Source organism: Ictidomys tridecemlineatus, chromosome 1, assembly GCF_052094955.1.
Source record: "Ictidomys tridecemlineatus isolate mIctTri1 chromosome 1, mIctTri1.hap1, whole genome shotgun sequence".
Classification (NCBI taxonomy): Eukaryota; Metazoa; Chordata; class Mammalia; order Rodentia; family Sciuridae; genus Ictidomys; species Ictidomys tridecemlineatus.
Genome location: NC_135477.1, coordinates 246003742 through 246027503, shown reverse-complemented (window position 1 = coordinate 246027503; position 23762 = coordinate 246003742). Strand labels below are relative to the sequence as shown.

At 33.0% G+C, this 23762-nt stretch overlaps 2 protein-coding genes across 6 annotated transcripts in view; one reads left to right on the top strand and one right to left on the bottom strand.

The window, feature by feature from the left end:
• The window catches only part of Rictor (RPTOR independent companion of MTOR complex 2), a 116030-nt gene extending 99775 nt beyond the window's left edge, over positions 1–16255 (top strand). For 3 of the 4 annotated variants that reach the window (XM_078017782.1, XM_078017785.1, XM_078017795.1), the window contains 8 exons: positions 204–275; positions 2366–2543; positions 3316–3400; positions 4683–4916; positions 9374–9529; positions 9795–9918; positions 11537–11675; positions 11793–16255. In XM_078017782.1, the coding sequence (XP_077873908.1) occupies positions 204–275; positions 2366–2543; positions 3316–3400; positions 4683–4916; positions 9374–9529; positions 9795–9918; positions 11537–11675; positions 11793–11867 (1063 nt within the window). In that variant the 3' untranslated portion in view covers positions 11868–16255. The remainder of the gene's footprint in view (positions 1–203; positions 276–2365; positions 2544–3315; positions 3401–4682; positions 4917–9373; positions 9530–9794; positions 9919–11536; positions 11676–11792) is intronic. The other variant, XM_078017788.1, reaches the window with a different exon arrangement.
• Position 16256: 1 nt separating this feature from the next.
• Positions 16257–23762, bottom strand: part of Osmr (oncostatin M receptor) — a 66933-nt gene continuing 59427 nt past the window's right edge. For both annotated transcript variants that reach the window (XM_040272705.2, XM_005325620.5), the window contains exon 18: positions 16257–23359. In XM_040272705.2, the coding sequence (XP_040128639.2) occupies positions 22844–23359 (516 nt within the window). In that variant the 3' untranslated portion in view covers positions 16257–22843. The remainder of the gene's footprint in view (positions 23360–23762) is intronic.

Sequence of the window (23762 nt, the reverse complement as noted above, 5' to 3'; positions counted from 1 at the left end):
AGGTTAATACTACGACATAATCCTCAGAACTTGTTTACTATGGTAGGCTATAAGCTCCTTGTTACCCGATATGATTTGAAATGGATTCTTGCAGCTGCGAGGGGGGAATACAAAATTCCATTAGGCCCTGAAAATAAACATACATGCTTTGTAAGAACACACAAGTCACGAGCTTTTTTTTATTTATTTCTCGCTTCTGCAAGGATCGATTTTAAAAAGAAGCATGTCGGGGGAATCAGGAGCTTAAGACCTACAATAACAAACAACCTTTTCAGGTAGGTCAATTTAAGGCTCCAAAAGTTGACCTCTTTTTTTGGGGGGGGTTTTGGTTTTTGGTTTTTTTGGGGTATTTTTTGTTATTGTTTCTTTGTTTGTTTTTAAGTAACTGAATATTTCAGTTAAATTATTTTCAATATTTATAATTATTAAGTGGACACCTAATAAACACTAAATGAATTATTTGCTCCTTAGGACTCAGCAAGGATTTTTCTACCATATATAAACTGTTCACAATGAACAGTTTAGCTTTTATCTTTAAAAGAATGCAATATTAATTTTAATATTTAATGTTTCCATAACTGATTTTTGTTGTTGAGCCAGCTGCTTCTAAACAACTTTTTCTTCAGCTTTAAATCATTGATTTATACTGATTTAAATGGATTTTTATATGTCCATACTTAAAATAGTGTCTGACACATAGTAAGCCTTTAATAAAAGTTAGCTAGTATTATTATCATCTTTGGCAGTGACTTTATGAAATCCATCTGTCTCTTACATTAAATTATTAATAACATTAAGTATATTCTCAGTCTTCTTTCAGTAATTACACATTTAATAGAGGAGGGGATTCCTGGTAGTAGGTATTGAATGTTGTTCCCAGTGTCGAATATAAAGATTACACAGTAATGTCTGATATAACTGAAACTCACTGGCTTTGGCCCTCTCACAATTTATAAAAATGGCAGGCATGCTTGTCAACAGCTCATGATTACAAATATATGCTGTATAGCTCATGAGTTTGGAATGTCTAGGCCTCAGTTACCTCATCTGGTAGAGATTGGACTAGATCAGTGGTTTTAAGCTTTTTTAGTGTTGCTTTTTAAGCAGATAAGCTTTTTTTTTTCTCCCCACAAAAAAAGTTTCCTATGGAGACCTAATACATAGAAAAGATTAAAAAATGGAGCTATGCTAGTTGAAATAGGTATTGGAAAGAAGAATAATTCAGTAATTGTTTCCCCCTGCTCCAGTATTCTTTGAAGAGTTTTTGGGAAAGGTATAACAGTACAATTTGGAAACCACTGATCTCTTTTATGAAAATCATAGATTTAAGAGTCGTTTTAGGTGGTTTCTGTTTTGATAATCTTAATAGCCCCGTTTTATGAAGCATTTTTTGTGTTTTGTGAAATAATTCTTTGATTTACTATGAGATGGCATGAGCATTATTTAAAGACTTGATTTCCAAATTAAAAAAACATATACACACCCACACCCACACACACACACACACACATATACATATATACACACACATACACACACACATTTTTATTTGTGGATAAAAACTTGTGTATATAAAGCAGATACCAAGTAAATATTTTTACATGTCTGTTGCATGAGTAAGAATCTGGGGGCTAGGTTGTAGCTCAGTGGTAGAGCACTTGCCTAGCATGTGTGAGACACTGGGTTCAATCCTTAGCACCACATAAAAATAAATAAAATAAAGGTATTGTGTCTTTCTACAACTAAAAAATAATTTTTTTAAAAAAAGAATCTGAATCTGTATTACAAAGGCACATCTTATAGCCAGTATGCCATATTTGTTATGGAATTACTAGTAAGGAGTGCATTGTAGAAATATCAGTGCTTTGTTATATAATAGAGCCTTATAGGCTCTCCCTTGTAATATTTATGAATGGTTCCACTTCACTGTATTGGATGTACCTTCTGTGTTACATAAATCTTAGATTGATAATGAAACCACTAAAGTAATAACCTCACAAAGAATGATAAGTAATTGATCTTATTTTTTCTAAATATAATATTGAATGTTAATAAATATATGATTAACGATATAATAACAAATTCAGCAGTCCCTAGTGATTGCAAAAATCATACATGAACTATACCTCTATCTCTAGGTAAGTTTCTTTTTAACTTCTAGATGTTTAATTTATTCCAGTAACTTACCTTTTGGTAATAGAAAATATTGCTGGTGACCATTTGTACATCAGCCTACAACAGATGATATTTTTAAGTGTTTATACATTTTTAGTAAACAAGATGGTACTGCTTAGTATTTGACCAGCTACTTTTTTAATATTTAAAAAAAGAAACTAATGTAAGGTTTTTTTTGTTTGTATTATAGGTTCATGAAAGCTTTAAGTTATGCATCATTAGATAAAGAAGATTTATTAAGTCCCATTAATCAAAATACCCTGCAGCGATCCTCCTCAGTTAGGTCCATGGTGTCCAGTGCTACATATGGCGGCTCAGATGACTACATTGGTCTTGCTCTTCCAGTAGATATTAATGATATATTCCAGGTATCATTATGATTTTTCTTATTTCCCTATGAGTTCGCTTCCAGTCTATGAGTTGGCTTCCTATATTTTCATATTTTATGTAAAAGTTGTTTCCTAGAAATTATAATTTAGAGTAGACACTAATTATGGGAAAGATGATTTTTATTTTTTTTGGAAGTAGTTTCTTCTAAAGAAATTTTAAGATGAAAATTCACTTTGATCAACTATCTCATACTCTTTTATTCACACCACACTCTTTTATTCATACCTCCAGGTTTCTAGGAGATTATTCTCTTTCTTCTCAAATTAAATTGGCATCTTGTTTCATTTGTTTATCTGTATGTTACCGGTAGAAATTTAATAAATTACTAACCTTGTTTTGTAGTTTCATTTTACTTATTCTTTTTTTTCATCTTTGATCCTATTTTTGCCATCTAAAGAAGACACATGTGCTGTCCAGCCATAGAAAGTTACCCCAATCCCATGAGATACCTACAAATCTCTAGATGTTATATAGTAGTATTAAAGAATACACATTTGCTGAAAAGTCTAAAGACATTTTAAATAAATGCTAAAATAATTATTTGAATATCTATTTAGTTTATCAAGAATATAATAAAAAGCCTTTAAGGATTGTTCTGTCAAGTTTTGACAATTTAACATTTTTAATAAACTTTTCATTGCAGGTTTACATACTATAATAATTATAGTTGTATTTCACTTAATTTTCTTAATGTTCATAAGGTGGGCTTTTTTTAATAACAGGATTTAACATGATTTGTATCTGTTGTAGGTAAAGGATATTCCTTATTTTCAGACAAAAAATATACCTCCACATGATGATCGAGGTGCGAGAGTATTTGCCCATGATGCAGGAGGTAATACTTAATCTTAGTTCTCATAAGGCTCCCTTTTTATGTGAAAAATAAAATTCTTAATTTTTTTTTGTAGGGTGACATTAAAACTTCTGGTTTATCCACCTTTGGGTCACTTTAAAATTACACCGAAATTAACTGTTCTGAGTCACCCTAAAATTAAACCATTGGTTTGGTTTGGTTTTTTGAAAGACTTAAAGTGGTTTTCCAACTAAATACTAAGCCTGTCAAAAAGAAAAAACTAAATTTGTTTTTTCTGTTTTTAAAAAGTGGTACATGGGAGGCTGGGGTTGTGGCTCAGTGGTAGTGCACTTGCTAACAGAAAAGAGGTCCTGGGTTCGATCCTCAGCACCACATAAAAATACTAAAATAATAAAGGTGTTGTGTCCACCTACAACAACAAAAAAGTGGTACATATAAAACTTATATAACAGTAATTCTCATAGGTTAAAGAAATGTTTTGGCATGCAGAGATATATGAAAATGTTCTCATTAATTACATAATCTTTCTTTGTTACGAACAATTATGTGTTATAAACACATTGCATATAAAACACAGGTGTTGTTTTTTTTTGGGGGGGGTGCCAGGAATTGAACCCAGAGGTGCTTAACCACTGAGCTATGTGTTCAGCCTTTTTTTATATTTTATTTGGTGGTAGGATCTCACTGAGTTGCTTAGGGCCTTGCTATGTTGCTGAGGCTGGCTTTGAACTCCTGATCCTCCTGCCTCAGCCTTCTAAGCCACTGGGATTACAGGTATAAGCCACCCTGCCTGGCAAGCCACAGGTTTTGTTTGTTTTTTTCGGTTTTTTTTTTTGTTGTTGTTGTTTTTGCATTTGTTCTAATTAGTTATATATAACAGTAGAAAGCACTTTGATACATTGTATATAAATGGAGTATAATTTCTCATTCTCATTGTACATGATATAGAATCCCACTAGCTTCATAATCTTGACTTTTTTTAACAACTTAGAATTATTACTTTTACTTGGGCAAATTTTGATGATATTTGATATGATACATTAATTAGTATCTCAGTTTTCCATTTTGTATTTAAAACCCCATGTTAAAAATAATATATGTTGTGCAATCGTTATTTTCATAATTTTTAGCAAAACGTTCTTTTTTCTCCCCAGTTAAAATTAAATGTTGAGTCATAAAAGAGTTCTGGTTGTCATCCCTAGATTCCTTTCTTTGAAAATTTCACATGGTTTAAGGAACCTTGAAAAAAGGTACCTTGTTAATACTATCTTTATAAGATTGTTTTATATTTACTTATATACAGGTCTTCCATCTGGAACTGGAGGTCTTGTAAAAAACTCTTTTCACTTGCTACGACAGCAGATGAGTCTTACGGAAATAATGAATTCAATCCATTCAGATGCTTCTTTGTTTTTAGAAAGTACAGAAGATACTGGACTACAGGAGCATACAGATGATAATTGCCTTTATTGTGTCTGTATTGAAATTCTGGGTTTCCAGCCCAGTAACCAACTAAGTGCAATATGTAGTCATTCAGGTGAGTGAGTAATTATGTCTTTTGAGGTGAATCCACCTGAATTTGAATCTGTTCCAGTCAGAAGTCATTTACCAACCTTGTCAATCACCTCCTCTTACTCCATTCTTACTGCTACAAACTTAGGCCATTCGCTCAGCCTGTTCCTTAGGACATGCTAATTTTGATCCCCTCCCATTCATCACTCATGCTATTGCCTATGATTAATTTGTTTATAATACTTTACTGGCTACTCATGCCCTACACACAGGATTCTGATCTGTCTAGTGGTTTTCATCATTGTCTCTTAAAGTTGACATGCCATTACTGACTGACTTGAAGTTCTGAACAACTCCTGGGCCTTTAAAACATGTTTTCCCTGTTGTCTTCTCTTTGTCTCTTCGTCTTCCCCTTCCCACACAGATGCAAGCACACACAGTCACACTTGGTCTATCTGGCAGGTCCTCATCCTGCTTGTGAGCAGTACCATGTCTACAAATTGTTCTCTGACTCTCTGAAGTCAGGTGTTGCACTCCACTTTTGCTCTTATTGCCCTTTGCACACAGATCTCTTCTGGTAATTGTTACTTGGTATTTATTTCTCTTCTACTCAGTAAGTTCCATCCAGGCACACAATCTGTTATGTCTTTTCATTTTTATATGTTTTTTCATTTTTATATTTCTTTTTTTATATATATTTTTTTAGTTTCAGATGGACACAATATCTTCATTTATTTATTTGTTTTTAATGTGGTGCTGAGCATTGAGCCCAGTGTGAGGCAGATGCTCTACCACTGAACTTTAGCCCCAGCCCCTCATTTATATATTTCTAATACCTAGCTTTGTGTAACTGGACACCCTTGATGTGTATTTAAATAAAATAGACCCATATTGAACATTTTTAATGTGAATCAACAGGTGATATATATTAGCAATTTCAAATTAGTATATATGCGTTTAAATTATGACCTATATATGTCTTTTTTAAGTGAATATTACTTTAACCAACCTTAGAGAAACCAAGTGATGACTATAGTTCTCTGTCGTTGTCTTCCAAATTTCTCCTCTAATTTAGAGCTTCCCAACTGATTAAGGGTGACACACCAATGTGGCACAAAAGGATAAGATTGTGCTGGGTTATTGATACCCTCAATTGGTTTCATGTCCCAGTGGGGCCCGCATTTTACAGATTCCTGGACTTTGGCCTTCACAATATGAACAGCCCTGTCCAACTTCCTAATATGCTATAATTATTTTGTTATTACTTATTTGTAATTATTTTCCATAAGTTTGGGAAACTTTGTCAGTTGTAATGCACAATAGAAAAGGCTATAATCATTTAGCTGTATTGTTTATGATTTTATTCATGCAAATTCTCTTTTCACATACTTGTTCAACAAATACATATAAAACTCTTACTATATGGAGCTTTGCTATACTGTTTTACTCACTGAATAGAAGGACTAGCCCCCTGATTGCCCAGTCCACAGGGCAGTCACAGCTAATTCTAATCTGTTGTGATTGTGATAAACAGGTAGAGGAAATAAGCAGAATGTTCTAAAGTTTAGATCTGGCAAAAGCCTTGCTACAATCAAAAGACATGCTATTCTTCTCAGTTTTTTGAGTTTTAGAAAAATTTAGGTTTTTTTAATGAAGTATATTGATAATAACAGATAAAGGGTTTCTAAATGAGTTAATTTTTTGAACCTCTGAAGTGGTAGTTATTGAGGGCTATACTCCACAAAAAAAATAAATAAATAAATAGATAAGCTTGTGTAGGTCCTCAATAATTTTTAAGAAGGTGAGGAAGTCCTAAGACCAGAAAGTTTAAGAAAAAAAAGGCTTATATTAAACAAGTGCTATATTCTTGATTTAATTTTTTTATTAAATATTTCATCCATCAAGTAATATGCTTTCTTCTCAGCAGCACACAGATCCTATCTTATGCTACAAAGCTACTCTTACTAAATACAAAGAAAATGGAAATAATACCTTGCATTATATCAGATCATAATGGAAGGAAACTAGAAATCAGAAACCAACAATAAAATAAAAAATAGAAGCTACTGTAACACCTGGAGATTAAATAATACACTATTGAGTGATGAATGGACAGCAGACTAAATCAAGGATGAAGTAAAAAAAATACTTAGAAGTAAATGAGAATACTGATACAACATATCAAAATCTCTGGGACACTATGAAGGCAGTACTAAGGAAAGTTCATTGAATTGAACTCATTCATTAAAAAAATAAAAGTCAACAAACAAATGACATAACATTACATCTCAAAGCCCTATAAAAAGAAGAACAAAACAGCAGTAATAGCAGTAGAAGACAGGAAATAATTAAAATCAGAGCTGAAATCAGTGAAATTGAAACTAAAGAAACAATTCAAAAAATTGACAAAACAAAAAGTTGTTTCTTTGAAAAAATAAATAAACTTGATAAAACCCTAGCCACACTAATGAAAAGAAAGAAAACTCAAATTACTAAAATACATGATGAAAAATCACTAAAACACATGCTGATGAAAATAAACAATAGTATAGTATCACAACAGACACTGCTGAAATACAGGAGATAATTAGAAACTATTTTGAAAATTTATACTCCAATAAAATAGGCAGTCTTGAAGACATCAACAAATTTCTAGAGACAACTACTCAGACTGAGTCAGGAGGACGTATATGATTTAAACAGATGGATTTCAAACAATGAAATAGAAAACATCAAAAGCCTATCAACTGAGAAAAGCCCAGGACCAGATGGATTCTCAGCCTGTAAGACCTTTAAAAAAGAATTAACACCAGTACTTTTCAGATTATTTCATAAATAAGCTGGGGATGTGGCTCAAGTGGTAGCGCGCTCGCCTGGCGTGCGTTCGGACAGGGTTCGATCCTCAGCACCACATACAAAACAAAGATGTTGTGTCCGCCAGATTATTTCATAAATAGAAAAGAAGGGAACCCCCTTCCAAATTCATTCTATGCGGCTGATAGGAAAACCAAAAACACATCAAAGAAAGAAAACTTCAGACCAATATACCTGATGAATATAGATGCAAAAATTCTCAATAAAATTCTGCAAATTACATTCAAAAACATTAAAAAGAGACCATGATCAAGTGGGATTCATCCCAGGGATGCAAAGTTGATTCAACATACAGAAATCAATGAACATAATTCATCACATCAGTAGACTTAAATACAAGAATCATATGATCATCTCAATAGATGCACAAAAAGCATTTGACAAAATACAGTACCCCTTCATGTTCAAAACACTAGAAAAACTAGGGATAGTGGAACATTACCTCAACATTGTGAAAGCTACATATGCTAAACCCAAGCCCAACATTCTAAACTGAGAAAAATTGAAAGCATTTCTAAAAAAGACAAGGATGTTGTTTTACCACTTCTATTCAACATTGTCCTTGAAACTCTAGCCAGAACGATTATACAGGAGAAAGAAATTAAAGGGATACAAATAGGAACAGAACTCAAAACTATCACTATTTGCTGACGCAGGATTCTGTATTTAGAGGATCCAAGAAATTTCACCAGACAGCTTCTAGATTTAATAAATGAATTCAGCAAAGTAGCAGGATATAAAATCAACACTTATAAATCAAGTGCATTCCTATACATCAGTGATGAATCTACTGAAAGAGAAATTAAGAAAACTACCCCATTCATAATAGCCTCAACATTTCTTATAGCACTAAGGTTGTGTAATTGTTTATTGCCCAGTATTACTTTGTAAAAGAATAACTAAAGATGTCCTGATTTCTGTTTGCTCTAATCATTTAGTGTAATTCCCCCAAGAAAATTTTAAAATAAAAGCATTTGAACTAGGATGTGTGGTTGACTTTAAAAATCCCTTGTTAGCGTACCTTCACTATGGATGGGTAGTACAGTAAATGTAAACCTCAAGTATAAACTGAATTTTAGATAAGCGAGAAAAGTGTGATAATTATATTATTAAGATGTAGCAGGATCAAGCCATCGAATAATAAATGTTGAGGGAGAAAGCCATAGAATACTAATGTGTTAGTATTAGCCTACTAATATAACCTAAGAATAAAAAGATCTGGAATTATATACATCAAAACTTTTAATGGCATTTACTGTAGAGAAGGGCTTTTAGATAAGGGTAGGAAGGGTGGAAGAGTGTGGAAGGTCCAGAAGGTACTTTGAGTTTTAAGTCTATATACATCTTTACTTGAATTTTTTAAATAATCACATATTGCTCCAGTATTTATTTTGGGAAAATAAATCCTTATTTATAAATCTCTCTAGACTTCAACAGAGTTCCCTGTGTAATCACTATTCTGAGCAATATAGATTCACTGAAAATACTATGAAGAATAATTATTGAAAACAAAAGAAATTACAAAGATTCCTCTCTTTTAGAATGTACGGTATAAACACAGGAATTAAGCCACCATGATGCTTTCATTGAAACCATTTTTTTCTTCAGACCTTCAAGATATTCCATATTCTGATTGGTGTGAGCAAACTATCCACAATCCTTTAGAAGTGGTTCCCTCTAAGTTTTCAGGGATTTCTGGGTGCAGTGATGGGGTGTCTCAAGAAGGCTCAGCTAGCAGCACCAAAAGCACAGAATTATTACTAGGTAAGTTTTTAGATTCGCTTCCAAGCATTATTAATAAAACTTTTGATTTTGTCTTTTGTAAATACTTTGTTTCAAAACTGTAGGGAGTCAGTTGTAGTTATGTAATTTAACAGACTTAAATATTGTTCCTGTATCTACCACTTACATGTCTGCAGATCAAGTGCAATTAATTTCAGTTTTAGATTTCAAGTATTAAGTTCAAAAACAGTATTGTAATCATTTTATATTATGATAAAATAACTTCACACTGAAATTATCTTTTCAGGTGTCAAAACAATTCCAGATGATACACCAATGTGCCGCATACTCCTTCGAAAAGAGGTTCTAAGACTAGTCGTTAATTTGAGTAGTTCAGTTTCAACTAAATGTCATGAAACTGGACTTTTAACGTGAGTAAATTATGTTCATGAATGTTATTCTGCTTTTTAAGGTCAGAAAAGACGCTTGAAGTACTTCATAAGTTAGACAGATTAACATTAATAAGTTATAAACTACATTGCATATCCAACGGTGGATTTTCTTATACTTATTTCTTTATGTGCTCCTCACAACAATGTATTGTAGCAGAGAATGCAAAAGGCAGCATGAGAATTGCACTGTTTTGTTAAGCCATACTTTATAAAAGATCTGCAAAAATGTAAAACCATAAAAACAATGCTGGAATTGTGGCTCAGTGATAAAACACTTGCCTGGTCTGTGTGAGGAACTGTGTTTGATTCTCAGCACCATAAATAAATAAATATCCAGACAAATATCAACTATTTAAAAAAAATATTTATAGAAAACAATGCTATTCTTCTTTTTTTTTAATTGTAGAAAAACTTAGATTTTCTATTGAAATATATTTATGATACCATGTAAAGGTTTTTCTAAATGAGTTAATATTTTTGAACCTCTGATGTGGTAGTTATTGATAGCTATACCCCACAAAAAAATAGATAAGCTTTTGTGGGTCCTCAGTAATTTTTAAGAAGATGAGGAAGTCTTATGATCAGAAAGTTTAAAAAAAAAAAAAACCTATATTCTTGATTTAATTTTTTTCTACTTTTTCTCTTAATAAAAAGTTACAGGGTTTTGTTGTTTTTCTAAATTACAATTACAACAGCACAGTAAAAGAAAATTCAAATTGAAACTCTTCAGCATCTTTATTTGAACTATTTTAAATAGTGGTTCTCAAAAGAAATGTATCTCAGGGTTTCTTCCAGGGCTTTTAAAAAGTCAATACAGGTTCCAGTGTCCCCTATGGATCCCTGAACTGAGCACTCTAGGAGTATGTATCTCCTGCCCCATCCCTCAGCTGATTCTGAGTGTTCCAGCTAAAAGCCACTGTTTGAAGTGTTAGAAGATATAAACAACCCAGTCAAAGATGTTAATAAACTTGAATCTAATAAAATTTCTTTTTTATAAAGCTATATATATTTTTTTAAATTTTTTTTTGTAGTTTTAGATGGACAGAAATGCCTTTATTTTATTTGTTTTTTTATTTTTATGTGGTGCTGAGGATCAAACCAAGGGCCTCACACATGCTAGGCGAGCGCTCTACTACTGAGCCCCAGCCCCAAATCTCTATTTTAAAATTTGATTTTTAAAATATTTAAGTCATCCTAGGCTGATAAATGAATACTGCAATTTCTCATGTTAGTGAAAAAAACTATTTCTAATTTTACAGGATCCTTTCAGGTTTTGATAATCTTAAAAACTAAAACAAAAATCAGCTACTCAGAGGCTGAAGCAGGAGAATGGCAAGTTGCAGGCCAGCCTAGGCAACATAGACCTGACTGAAAACACAAATAAATAAACCTAGCTTCAAAACAAATCTAAAATTCAGAGTATCTAATGTAAGTGTTAGAAAGGAATATTGACTAGTCTTCAAACTGTCACCCCAAATATGACATCTAATCAATATCGGGAGAAAAAACTATTTTAAAAGTCAATGATACTTTGGAGGTAAAGAGTTAAATATTGATTATAGTTTTTATCACACCACAGTCTTTTCTTTTTTTTCAGAATCAAGGAGAAATATCCTCAAACGTTTGATGACATATGCCTTTACTCTGAGGTTTCTCATTTGCTGTCACACTGCACATTTAGACTTCCTTGTCGGAGATTTATACAAGAATTATTTCAAGATGTACAGTTTTTACAAGTAAGTAATATCTGTACTGTTGAAATTTGTCTTCCAAGAATAATTCTGTTGAATTAATATAGCTACATTATGGACAATTTGTGTGAAAGTCATTAACAATTTATCATGTTTCTCTAGATGCATGAAGAAGCAGAGGCTGTGTTGGCAATACCACCAAAGCAACCTATAATTGATACATCTGCTGAATCCTGACCTCATATTTATGATGTATATAGATTTATATACTATATATATTCATATTTGTGGATTTCCTGAAAGCCTCAGAAAATACTGACTGACTGGGCAGCAAAGACAGGAGTATCTTCTGCACACTGTTCCAGCAATTACTGGTACATGAACAGTTGGAACTGCTGACTTCCTTAACCAAAACAACTTCCTTCTCTCCCCTGTTGAGCCCTTTGAAGGGTTCTTGATTCATTACACAATTTTGAAAATTTCAGTTACCATCATATGCAAGAGCCAAGCACTGAATACCTACATAGGTTTTCTATTTTTTCATTTTAAAAGCATAATGACAGTGGAATAATAATAGGATATGCAGAAGCACCCTTCACATGTTATTTCTGAATTTTTTTGTTTTTAGAGTAAATATAAAGATGCCTTGTTTGTTAACTAATTCGTGGAAACCAGGAATCAGTGTCTCTAAGTCTGCATCCTGTTACCACAATGGGGTGTGCTGTAACTGCTGGTATTAGAGGGGAACTTTAGCCCTTCCACATTTTCTTAATATTTGTAACACTACTTCAGAGGTTTATATCCTCAAAGCAAATGAAGAGCCTCAACAACCCAGGACTTGTAAGTTATTTTTATGTTATTAGACTACATAAAGATTCTTATTTGTTTTCCACCTCTTTTGTTGCAATGTGTTATTATAGGCTATTTGAACCCGTTAAGGTTTTTCACTACAGTTCCTGATTAAAATTTAAAAATCATTTGATAGGTCAATTGAAAATATTTCCCATGTATAGAATGCATATATTTCCAGTGGACTCCCATTTTCATCAACTTCTGTATCATCATTTTAAACAGGAACATGAGCAAGCACTATTACTTTAGACCCAGAGCAAAGGAAAGCATTAAATAATACTTTGGATCTCCTGTAGAAGTTAAGTTTGCCTGCAATTTACACATTCCATGGGAAAAGAAGAGCCATATTTCCTTTTTAAAAAAATTGTTAACAAAACTCATTATTAAGATTAAAACTTGTAGTGAAAAGCCTTAAGTCCTAAATTTTAAAGCAGCAGTAACTTAATTTTTATATCAGTGTTCTTGTTTTGCACAAACTAAATAAATGCAGTGATTTTGCCTTTATCACATTTGTGAAGTTGTTAAGTTGATGAGGGCAAGGTTGTATTTGTTTGTCTAATTTCTATATGTATAAAGATATTTGGAAATCTTTACAGGAATTAAACATATATGCAAATTTGTATATAAAAATAGCATGGCCATCATCGTTAGAATGCTTGTAAATGAAAGGATTATCTTTTTTGAAATCTGTATATAAATGGAAATAGAAAAAAAAATCCAGCTGGACTGATTAGGACCCTTTTTTGTGTAGACCATTTTTACAATTACACATCAGCTTTGACACAGTCATAGAACATTGGTTAATATTTTCCCAAGTTGCAGATCCTTTTTGTAATGTGTCTATTCTTTGAGATCTCTGTTAAAGATTCCTGTGAACTAGAAGACATAATTCACAGATTGTTTGTTTGTTTGTTTGGATTTGTTTTTTTGTTTTTTTGTTTTTTTTAATTTACTGGCACTGAAAGTTCCCATTGGGATGAAGCATTTCATCTCACTTCCTTCCTAAACCTCTTCAACTGCACTTCAGTGAATTGTTCTTATGTGCACTGTGTAGCAACTTTACATTATAACAAAGCAGATAAGGGCTGTAAGCTGCTGCTTGTATTAAAAAGTGGTTCTTCAAATTTTCTCTCATAAAATTCTATGAAGGTAAAACAACAAAAAAAAAAATTTAACTTCACTGAACCCAAATGTTTATTTAAATGTCAATAGTACTTCTAAGAGAGTTGCCTGTCACCTTGGTCTTTGGTCCTGGATTATTAAACTGCCTTTCCAGAGAACCAGATGTCAGAGATACTTAACCAAATAATGGTTAAAAACTCCAAAGGAAATAGTGTAGTAATCTTGTTAAAAATGGGAATAAGATTTTAGACATTCATTTTAAATACTACCTCAGTTAATTTAGACTATAAACTCTGTGGTTTAATCCCTCAAAAAATTAACAGTAATTTTTTTTTTTTTGTCACATACACAAGACCATCCCTTTGCCCATCTAAGTCATCCATCCTGAAATTAAGGCTGTTTCTATTAGCCTGAGCAGATTTTTTGACTGTTACTTTGAAAGACATGTTTGTGTATATTATCATGTCAGCCTATCGCACTTACTTTGGGAAGACACTCAGAGCTTTGTGATTATCAGTATACTAAGAAAAAAGTCTATACTTAAATTTATATTGCTATTTGGTTTATCCATGGTTTTACTGACAGGCAGGTCTAATACATTTTTTTTGAGTATTTGTTTGTATAAAAATAGACTTTTATGATGAAAAATACATGCAGTGCCAAGTGATTAACATAGGTGTTAATATTAAATTATAGCAGAAAAGATTAGGAATGGTGTCAGTGGTAATAGAAATGAGAAATTCATCTATAAATAATAGATATTACCAGAGTATAGAATACCAAAATAATATCAACACTGTAGTTTTTCAAGATTTTAGAATTAATCTTAGTCCACATAAATTTGTATTCTTGGTAATTATTGAATAACTTGGAAGAATTTGAACAGTTAGACTGGTTGTAAACTGTGAATTTCTTATGTAAAGTGAATTGTCATTTCTAATTGACTTTTTTTCAAGAACAGATTTCTGCTTCACTAAGTAAATATGGATAAATAAAGAAATTAGAAATTTAGTGTTCATAATTAAATGTGCTCTAAAATTTCTTACACTCTTGTTTCCTATTTGTGCTTAGGTTTATTTGAAGGGAGGATAATTGTGTTCTCCCTAATTAATTTTTTTTCTAAGATTATAAACATAAGGACATTCTGTAAGACAGTGACATTAAAAGAGGCTTTTCAGAAGTACATACATTATTATTATAATGTATACAAATCCTGTAGAAATGGTGGCTTTAGTAGTTTTCAGCTCTTTTGTCTAGAGCTTGAGATCATTAAAGCTGAATGTTTCAAGGCATGTCACAGTGGCAAGAGTGTACAACAATGAGATGTCAGTGCTTATTTAGATTTGTCTATTGCTATTTATATAAAATTTTATTTCATTCCATTCAGAGAATGCCTTTTATCCCCATATTAAAGCACAGATCATTAAGCAATAAAAACCAAATTGTCTGTCATTCAAATTATAACTACAGTTATTTTTTGCATGGTAAGAGTGAGGTGCTATTGTGTGAGAAGAACTTGTAAACTACTTTGGGAAACGTTCTTTGAAAGTTAGATTTTTCCCCCCTATAGTGTTTTGCTTTCTCTTTCATCTCAAACTCACAATTCATTAAAACTTGGGAAGAAAGAAAAGGTAAAATTAATTGAGAGACTTTAATAAGAACTGCTTAGAATGAATGAACATTTCAGAGTTTCTAAAACGTAAGTTGGGAAAGGTATCCATTTTCTCTACATTTATGAAATACTTTGTTACCATCTAGAGTTTCTCTACAGAGAGAGTTTCACTTAAAAGCATACTTAGTGAAATCAATAGCAGTGCTTGTCATAGAACATTGAAACAGGTAAATCTGTAAGAATCTTTCTAGAAACATTTTCTTTCTTTCTTTTTTGTTTCAAGTTCCAGGTTCCCATGGTAGTTTTCATTCATTATAGATTTATATGACTCCCAGAATGTTGAATTTTACCCCCTTTGGAGTATTTTTGTAATATAGGTGAATAACTATGCCACAGCATGCATAAATTGCACATTTTGTTTGACTTTCTTTATAAAATACTTAATTTGAAAAATATAATTTATGCCAAAAAAGTATATCTTACAATTTTTCCACTTAACTAGGTTGATTTAGCACAAAATGCAAAGTCTTGGGGAGGAGAAGGGAAGTGAAAATTATAGATGATTGTTGAAAAATGTTTCATTACTGTTCTCTCAGAAACCCTAAAGATGCATTATAAAACAAATGATGTTTTGAAAAGTGGTAAGGGATTGTGAAAAAAAATTTCAGACTTAATGCTCTCTAACCACATGATTTTCTTTCTTTTTTTTTTTTTAATTTAGTAATACGCTGCTACATATTTGGAGGTTCTGGTGTTTGTAGGTCACTGAACAGACATTGAAATCTGATTTATATTGTATAACTGTAACATAGAAAGAAAAGTATTTATATATTTTCCGTAAGAATATTTCATTGAGTTGTGTATAATTTAAATAAGATTTGTCACCAAATGGTTTTGCTCACCTTGATTTTTTTTGTTGTTCTGGTTTTCTTGTTTTTGTATAATGTGTACAGTTTATGTCAAGGGCATTACAAGCCACCTGAAGCATAATCTTATCAAAGGGATACATTGTTAATAAAATGTACTTAAAATTCTTAAACTTGAGGTTGTATTGTTTTATTTGAAAATTTAAAACAATCTGTGGTCATACAACTTTGATTTAAACATGGAATTCCCAGTAAAAGTGACTTTTCTGTACCACAGGCAGGAGGCTGGTAGAGTGTAACAGGTAACAGGTAGAGTGTCTCTTCCAAACAATTAAAAGTAACTGTTTACATTTTTTAAAACTTCCTTCATAATTTAAACAAGCACCTTTGCAATTTTTTATGTTTTAAGTAAATATAAAGGGTTGGGAAACAAATATTTTTAGAAACTGCTCTGAATTTTTTGAGGAAGTTATATATAAATAATGATAATGTGAACATATTGACTTGTATGTATGAAAACCTCTCACACATTAACTGGAATCATCAAATAGCCTAACTTCTTATTATTCTGGAGAACAAAAATTCAGTGTCAAAGTTAAGGTCTATTATAGTTGTTAATATATGGAAAAATACAGTGGAATGAATCTGGCATAACTTTCCTATGTACATATATTAATACACCACAGTGAAGCTCACCATCATGGACATCCACAAGACTGGGGTCCTAATTAGAATAAGTATATGCCATGCTGTTATATTAAAATGGACTCTACTGTCATGTATAACTAGAAAGAACCAATAAAATATAAATATATGTGTATATATATATATATACATATTTTTAAAGTTTTATTGTATATATATTTATTGTGTGTGTGTGTGTGTGTGTAGTAAAACATATCTTTAAGAAACAGATTCCAGGTAGTTTGGCTTTTAAGCAGGTTTCTGCATATTATTTTCCCTTTGCCCTCCACTGAGTATCATAAATGTAATTGGTCCCAAAACACACTTTTAAAAGAATAATCAATGTTGTCATCATTCTGCTGATCTTTAGGAATAGTCACAGTACAGCTGAACATTTTAAATGTTGGTTCACGAGGCTGGGAATGTAGTACAGTAGTAGAGCACATGCTTAGCATGTACAAAGTTCTGGCTTCAATTCCAAATGCTAAAAAGGAAAAAAGTTTTATTTAAAAAATAGTTGTAGGGCTGGGGATGTGGCTCAAGCGGTAGCGCCTGGCATGCGTGCGGCCCGGGTTCGATCCTCAGCACCACATACAAAAACAAAGTTGTTGTGTCCGCCAATAACTAAAAAATAAATATTAAAAATTCTCTCTCTCTCTCTCTCTCTCTCTCTCTCTCTCTCTCTCTCTCTCTCTGAAAAAAAAAATAGTTGTATATAAAAGTAAAATACTACTTCAGTATTGTTAAAAAAAAATTCTTTCAAAACTTTGCTTCTTAAAATACTTATCTTAAAAGAATTGAGCCAACAACCTGTGCTTAGACTTTCAAATTGAATATAAGGTTTTTTTTTTTGTAAGTTCAACTTTTTTTTGTAACTGTTCAACTGCTAATTCTGAAGATTTTGTCTTCTGTTATACTTATTACATATTTTAAAAGTTCTACTTCATATGTGATGTTATTAACATGTTTTCTAAATTACTTGAGATGAAGCCAATGTATCTTTCAACAGAGCCCTTAGAAGCAATGTTGCCTAATCTAATTCAACTTGATTTTCTTAAATACATTCTACAGTATAATCAGATTGACTGTGATTAATATAAGCATTTCACCACGTGTGTGACTATTGTGTGAACAGGTCCTTGCTCCCAGTCAGGTACATTGTGTTTCCCTGCACACAATTGATTTTTGCTGTCCAGGCTGATGCAGCATTTATAGGTCATGAATGCCAGTCTAGCCTACAACCAAAATATCCTGATACTTTCAGTGAATTACTACTCATTTGGTTATAGTTGCAAATTTATAAAAAGGTTTTATGGCTATGTTAGGAGAGAGAGCTGTATTTAGAGAAACAAAAACATTTATGGGTGAAACAGTAAGAAGGATTTGCAGTTTTCCCAGCACCATTTGTTAAAAAGGCTATCTTTTCTCCAGTATGTGTTTTGGGTGCCTTTGACTAGTATGAGATAACTGTATTTATGTTGGTTTGTCTCTTTGTCTTTTATTCTGTACCATTGTTCTGCATCTGTGAACAGACCTTAAACTATACTACAGAGCCGTAGTGAAAGGTCTGGTATTGTGATGACTCCTGCTTCACTCTTTTTGCTAAGGATTGCTTTGGCTATTCTGGGTCTCTTATTTTTCCAAATGAATTTCATGATTGCTTTTTCTACTTCTATAAATATGACTTTGGGATTTTAATAGGAATTGCATTGAATCTGTATAGCACTTTTGGTAGTATGTCCATTTTAACAATATTAATTCTGCCTATCCAAGAGCATGGGAGATCTTTCCATCTTCTTCAGTTTCTTTCTTTAGTGTTTTGTAGTTTTCCTTGAAGATGTCTCTCATCTTTTTTGTTAAATTGATTCCCAAGGGTTTTTTTTTTTCCTAATTTCTCTTCAGAGGATTCCTCAATGATATTTGCATTTGATTTATGGGTATTGATTTTATATCCTGCTACTTTGCTGAATTCATTTATTAAATCTAGAAGTTTTCTAATGGAATTTTTCAGATCCTCTAAGTATAGAGTCATGTCATCAGCAAATAGTGATAATTTGAGCTATTTTCCTATTCCTTTTCTATTTTTCCTTTAATTTCTTTGTCTAATTGCTCTGTCTAGAGTTTTAAGGTCAGTGTTAAAAAGAAGTGGTGAACGAGGGCATCCCTATCTTGTTCCAGTTTTTAGAGGGAATGTTTTCAAATTTTCTCCATGTAAAATGATATTGACCTTAGGTTTAGAGGAAATTAAGCCCCTGTCTCTCTCCATGCACAAAACTCAAAGTGGATCCAGGGCCTAGGAATTAGACCAGAGACCCTTCACCTAATAAAAGAAAAAGCAGGCACAAATCTTCATAATATTGGATTAGGCCCCGACTTGCTTAACAGACTCCTAAAGCACAAAAAGTAAAATTAAGAATCAATAAATGGGATAGATTCAAACTAAAAAGCCTCTCAGAAAAAGAAACAATCAGTAAGGTGAAGAGAAAACCTACAGTATGGGAGCAAATTTTGAGCATTAATCTCCAGAATATATAAAGAACTCAAAAAACTTAACACCAAAAAAAAAAAAAAAAAAAAACACCCCATCAATAAATGGACTAAGGAACTGAACAGACACTTCTCAGAAGAAGGTATACAATCAATCAACAAATATATGAAAAGATGTTCAACATCTCTAGTAATTTGAGAAATGTAAATCAAAACTACTCTTAAGATTTCATCTCCAGTCAGAGTGACAGTTACCAAGAATACAGGAACCATAAGTGTTGGTGAGGAAGTGGGAAAAGGGCACACTTATACATTGCTGGTGAGACTGCAAATTGGTGTATCCAATCTGGAAAGTAGTATGCAGATTCCTTAAAAAACTTGGAATGGAACCACCGTTTGACCCAGCTATCCCATCTATGCCCAAAGGACTTAAAAACAGCAGTGACACAGCCACATCAATGTTTATAGCAGCACAATTCACAATAGCCAAACTGGAAGCAACCTAGATGCCCTTCAATAGACTAATGAATAAAAAAAACTATGGTGTATACACACAATGGAATATTACTCAGCAATATATAAGATCATGGCATTTGCAGGTAAATGGATGGAGTTGAAGAATATCATGCTAAGTGAATTTAGCCAGTCCCCAAAAACCAAAGGCCAAATGTTTTCTCTGATAATTGAATGCTAATCCACAATGTACGGGGAGGGCATGGGATGAGTGGAGGAACTTTGGATTGGCCAAAATTGTGCTCCATTTGTGTATAATGAATTGAAGAGTATTCTGCTGTCATGTATAACTGATGAGAACAAATAAATTAATTTTAAAAAATAATGTAAGAGGGTAAAGTGGGGTGTGGATGAGGCTAGAACAGCCATGGACAGTGCCTATTGGAGCTAATGATGCTTTATAAGGTTCATTATTCTATCCTTGTTTATATTTTAAATTCTCTATTGTGTTTATTTAATCCTGATACTTCTACTGACACATGAAATATAAACTTCAAAGTTTCTGAATAGTACTTCTTAAGCCAATGCTAAGATGGCACATAGTATTGAAAACTAAGCTTTTAGAAACCAATGTATTTGGTTGTTATGAACATTGAAAAGAAATGTTTACAGATGTAACTATAAGTCATAGTGGTATTATAATCAAAGTTATGTTTCTAGGCATTTCCTATTGGTTGTTGCTATACTTCAGAAAAACTTCATTCAGCGTAGGCCTGTGATTGTCAAAGTTTAGTGTGAGTCTGAATGTCTGGGAAATGATGAGAAATATGGACTCTAGGTCTTTTGCTGAAGAGACAGATTAGGAGGTTTGAAGTGGTAATCAGAAATATATGCTTTTAGTAAGTTCATGAGGTGGCTTATTGACTATACTAACCTCCAGACTTATTTCATGGATATAAACACAAAAAAAAATGATGAAATGTTTTAATTAAAGCTTTTTGCAACAGCAAAAGCAACTTCAAGGTTTATGGATTGTGTTTTAAACAATGTAAATAAAATGTAACATTTACAACTCAACCAGTGTTGACAAATCTGTATACAAGATTCAAATGAAAAGCATAATTAACAAAGGAGCATAAATAGAGTAAGTGATGACAATACTGGCCCCAAATTCTTCTCACAACTGTTAGACTCATCAAAATACTGTTTTGTTCTGTTAGGACATAACCAACTTTTCCAGCAAAAGTCTTTGTTATATGTAAGGAAAAGGTTGGAACCCTTGAACACAAGAGAACTGGCTGGTATAGGTTTGTGTTTGTGTGTATTTATTTATTTATTTTTATTTTTTTATGGTGCTAAGAATTGAACTCAGTGCTTCACATGCTAGGCAAGCACTCTGCCACTGAGCTACAGACCCAGCACTGGTATAGGTATATTTTAAAGCCACATGAGATGTGGATATTTCCTATAGTGTTGACATTCAGTGGCAGAGTCGTGCATTGGCAGTCATTTCCACCTGACAGCAGTACTAAATACAATACTAAAGCAACCCCTCTTTATACTTGTTTAGAAATATGACAAATGGGGCTGGTTGGCAGGCAGGGGAAAGAGAAAAGAACTACCAGGTATTGAACCCCTGTTAGGTACGAGGTGCTTTGCATATACATTTATCCTGAGGTGTTCTTGGTGGGATTGGTTCCTGGATCCCTGGGGATGACAAATAGTGGATGACAAGTTCCTTATATAAAATGGTTATAGTATTTGCATATAATTTGTACGTATCCTCCCACAGACTTTGTCATCTCTAATGCCTAATTTGATGTAAACGCAAGGTAAATAATTGTTAAACTATATTGTTTAAGGAATAGTGACAAGGAAAATGTCTGTAATATGTTCAGAATAGATGCAATTTTTTTCTGACTATTTTCTATCCATGGTTGTTTGAAGAACCCAGAGATATGGAGGGCCAACTGTATTGGTTCAAAGGTGAAAAAGTTGCTCTGATGCCAACCCAGATTTCCTCCTTGTAGAACTTTTTGCAGTTATGTTTTCATAGCCAACATTGAAGTTCCTTTTTATTTAATATTTTAGCATAATAGGAATTAAAATGAGACAGAATTCTCTTGACCCAGAGAACCTATCATAAAGCCCAAAAGATGCTAAGTAGAAACAGATCATTTACAAATAATTGGGGGGAAAAATGAAGAAGAAAAGGAGGAGCCATAATGTGAGTGAAATTACTCAATGATATTTTTATATTTTGAGGTAGTCAAAAATTAAGGAAGAAGACTGATGTCTAGTGAACAGGAATACTATTTCCTTGTCAGGGGTTCTTTACTAATCCTATTCCTTCACTGTATTAAGTAAACTTGACAGAGGAAGAGTTGTAAAGATCTTCAAACATCTTACCTATTAAGTTAGGTCTATGTCCCCAAAAGAGTTAATTTCACTGGGTCAGTGAACTAAATTCTTACAATTTCAAGTCAAATCTAAAAGGTGATTTGATCTCAAACTTCTCTAAAGTCTTTTATTAAACACAGCAACTTAACATTCCCAATTTATGCTGTAATGCTAAACCTTTTTGTGGCCTTTATCAAAGCCTTCAATCTATTCGCTTTACCCTTAAGATATTAAACATGGAGGTAAACACTAATGAAATGTTTTCTCACTAAACACTGAACTTCTAGGCCCATAGCCACCCTGTAAAATACTGGCGGGGGGCAGGGGGTTGTGGAGTGAGTGGTTAACGCCTATCCCTATGTCAAGTTCAGGTCTACTGTGAGAGAGGTGAGCCTGGAAGAAAAAGCAACAAGGTCAGCATGTCCCTGTGATTCTGCCATTTCTAGACTATGCCTGAAAGGAGTAAAAACGTAAAAAAAAAAAAAAAAAAAAAAAAAAAAAATAAGCCTGCTAAGTTAAAGAGCTTCTGGCCTTTAGCCATACTGTAGTGGTCTTATGAAAATAAGCCTGTAAATAATGACAGTTCATTGGGACTAAGGGCCAGGACAGATGATTAAGGAATAGTTCCAGCTCTGCTCCCTATAGCATTTGTGTAGTGTATGGACTGGGTCTGGGCTGGTTAATGGTAGTGTTCACCTTGACCTCAAAGGGTTGTTGAGGAGTGGCTGCTATTCTCATTAAGGGGAGGGGAGGCAAGGCATGGGGGGCACTGCTATTTGCATTTTATACTCTGAACAGTGTGCTGGCACTGGTGGATTTGTTGGAAGACTGTCCTTGTCTCCAGTCATGGGTGAAGCCAATTGGGACACATAATTCAAACTGGTTTCTTCAGCTGGTATTTCTCCCAGGGAGTTCATGTAGTTTTTTTCTAGTGTCTTTAGTAAATTATCAGGTGAGGTCAATAATCCCAGCTGACGTGGCGAGTCTTCAGGAGGTACTGGGACATGGCCACAGGAACCAGAGTCAGAAGCTGACTGATTATAGGTTAAGTTCTCAAAACAGATGAAAGAGCCAGGGTGAGAGGACTTCTTTTCATCTTGGAGGTAAAGGTAGACAGGCTCAATTAATGGACTTTCTCTGACTGGCTTCCTAGACTCCAGGAGTTGTGTCTTGGTCCCTTCTGGTTTATTTATAACTTCTATAGCATCTGGAATACAGTCTTTGACATTCATTATTGTTAAGTGAGGGTTCTCCTAGAAAGGAAGCAAAATATATGTAAATATAAATGTGTGTCAGGGGATGTGTACCAAAGTATATTAAGCATGTGAAATGCACTTTGAGCTTCAATTTTGTTACATCTCTTGCTGGTCACAAATTAACCTGGAGGTGGTATTGAAAAACCCAAGGATTTCCCTCAACAGAAGAAATCAAACCTCTAATCACTTCTATCTTTCTTCTTCTTTCCCTTTCTCAATAATTATTCCTAAGTCCCTACTCTCTTCTAATGCTAGGATGGAACCAGAGGCTGCACATATTCTAGGCAAGTGCTCTAACATTGAGCTCCACTCCCAACCTCTTCAATCACCTATTTAATGGTTATTAGGTGCCTCTAATTTGTCATATTTTCCTGAAGAGGTCTAGGAAAGTGTAATTGTT